The sequence below is a fragment of the Amphimedon queenslandica genome, unplaced genomic scaffold (genome assembly GCF_000090795.2).
Source record: "Amphimedon queenslandica unplaced genomic scaffold, v1.1 AMPQUscaffold_7852_Cont20201, whole genome shotgun sequence".
Classification (NCBI taxonomy): Eukaryota; Metazoa; Porifera; class Demospongiae; order Haplosclerida; family Niphatidae; genus Amphimedon; species Amphimedon queenslandica.
In genome coordinates this window covers 1-2242 of record NW_003551868.1, presented here as the reverse complement: position 1 = coordinate 2242, position 2242 = coordinate 1, and the positions used below count along the sequence as shown (strand labels likewise).

Below are 2242 nucleotides of genomic sequence, written 5' to 3'. Positions count from 1 at the left end.
CACAATGACTCAGCAGCACATTCCGTCTCTTCACGGCATACATACCCAGCAGTGGCATTCTGACAACTGGACACAACAACCATCAGTTGCACTAGAAATAATAATAATAATAATAATAATAATAATAATAATAATAATAATAATAATAATAATAATAATAATAATAATAATAATGCAACATTTCTTGATGAATATACATGTACAGTACATGTAAGTTGTGTAGAAAGTTTGAGCTCATTTCAATTGAAATTAGATTTTTTTACTAATTTTTAAAGTTGCTCCAAAATCGGACTAAAGTCCCTGTACTATATTTTCAGAATTTTTATGTTTCCTTAAAATGGCTCTAATAAAAATTTGGGGTAATTTTTGAGCAGTTTTTTGGAAACAACCAAGGACTATAGCCTTGGGTATTTTTCAGAATTTTGGCATTTTCTTAAAATGGCCGTAACTTGAAAAATTGAAGTCGTAATCAGCTCAAACTTTCTACACAGCATAAGGACATCAATATATATCAGAAAATGTAATAAAAACTTGGGGTGATTTTTGAGCAGTTTTTTGGAAAAAACCAAGGACTATAGCCTTGGGTATTTTTCAGATTTTTGGCATTTTCTTAAAATGGCCGTAACTTGAAAAATTGAAGTCAGAATCAGCTCAAACTTTCTACACAGCATAAGTACATCAATATGCATCAGAAAATGTAATAAAAATTTGGTGTGATTTCGGAGCCATTTTTTGGGAAAAACCATGGGCTATAGCCTTGGGTATTTTTCAGATTTTTGGCATTTTCTTAAAATAGCCGTAACTTGAAAAATTGAAGTCGTAATCAGCTCAAACTTTCTACACAGCATAAGGACATCAATATGTATCAGAAAATGTAATAAAAATTTGGGGTGATTTTTTTGGCCATTTTTTGGAAAAAGCCATGGGCTATAGCCTTGGGTATTTTTCAAAATTGTCTTAAATTGATCATAACCAAGAGTACATAGTCTTGTCATAACATAGAGGCACATTGTGCATTAGACATTACCTGCATTCTGCATTAGGATTGAGTGTGCATTCACCAGCAGTACAGCACGGGTCCACTCTATTGCAATCAGTTTGATCTCCGATACCACAGTCACACCTCTCTCCTAGCTCACGTATAGCATTACCACAAAATGCACCATCATCTAATTTAATAATAATAATAATAATAATAATAATAATAATAACAATAATAATAATAATAATAATAATAATAATAATAATAATAATAATAACAGTTCTTACTAGTGAAACATGTTGATTTGGTGGTCAGTACAGAGTATATTGAGTTTATTGAACAAGGAGAGAATCGGTCATTATTGTCCTGTCTCCCGTCAGTAGCTCTAGGATACATGATGTAATTACCTCCTGAACCACCAGGAGAACACTGACTGGACTCTGGATCGTGCTATTAATAATAATAATAATAATAATAATAATAATAATAATAATAAATAAATTAATTAATTTACGGGTGATCCAAAGTTGTGTCCAAACTCATGAGCCACAGTGATAGTGACCACACCCCTGGGTTGCCTAGCACCATAGTTGAGGTAAGAAGCTATGGCAGTGTTTAATGATCTCTCTCCAATTGAGAGTCGGACCCGTCCCTCACAAATACCCCCTGAAGAACCCCCGGGGGGCTGAGCTACCCACGCCAAACCTAATACACCATCACTGAAATCACTAGAAACAAACAATGGGTAATGGCACTATGGTTCAATGGTATAATGGTGTATCGGTATATTGGTACAATATGGTATAATGGTTCAATGGTATACATATCTTACCGGTAGGTCACTAATAGTGCCAGACAGTAGGTAGAATGGTCAATCTCGGACCAAAGGTTGAGGTATCTATTAACGTCAATGTTATCACTCCTGAACTTCCCATTGTAAGAATCACGGTTGAGAATATCAGTACGGACCAGTTGAGGGGTAATGCCGTCAAACTGTCCATTTGAATCAAAGTCTGTAGTTTGAAATATGTTCTGGGAACTTGAGAATATTGTAGTCACTTCTGATATTGCCATTGTTTCTGAACCGCCCACCACATGTTGTAAGAACAAATGATCCACAGCCACAAATATCTGACAGAACCTTCCTCCACTGGCTGTGTTCACCTTCTTTGAGTTTCTCTTCACTCGTTCATTTTCATAATATTCATCGTCAGTTAGTGGGCGTGGCTTTTTATATATTGGCTGTCCTGTTGCTGAATA

General features: G+C 35.0%; 1 protein-coding gene across 1 annotated transcript; it reads right to left on the bottom strand.

The window, feature by feature from the left end:
* Positions 1-6: 6 nt before the first annotated feature.
* LOC100641574 (disintegrin and metalloproteinase domain-containing protein 10-like) lies at positions 7-2236 on the bottom strand. Its single transcript, XM_003391609.2, has 5 exons — positions 1815-2236; positions 1497-1710; positions 1270-1432; positions 1028-1169; positions 7-91 (listed from the first exon to the last, which is right to left on the bottom strand). Exons 1-5 carry the CDS (start codon positions 2054-2056, stop codon positions 31-33), a joined length of 822 nt encoding a protein of 273 aa, XP_003391657.2. The 5' UTR covers positions 2057-2236; the 3' UTR covers positions 7-30.
* Between the last annotated feature and the right edge of the window lie 6 nt (positions 2237-2242).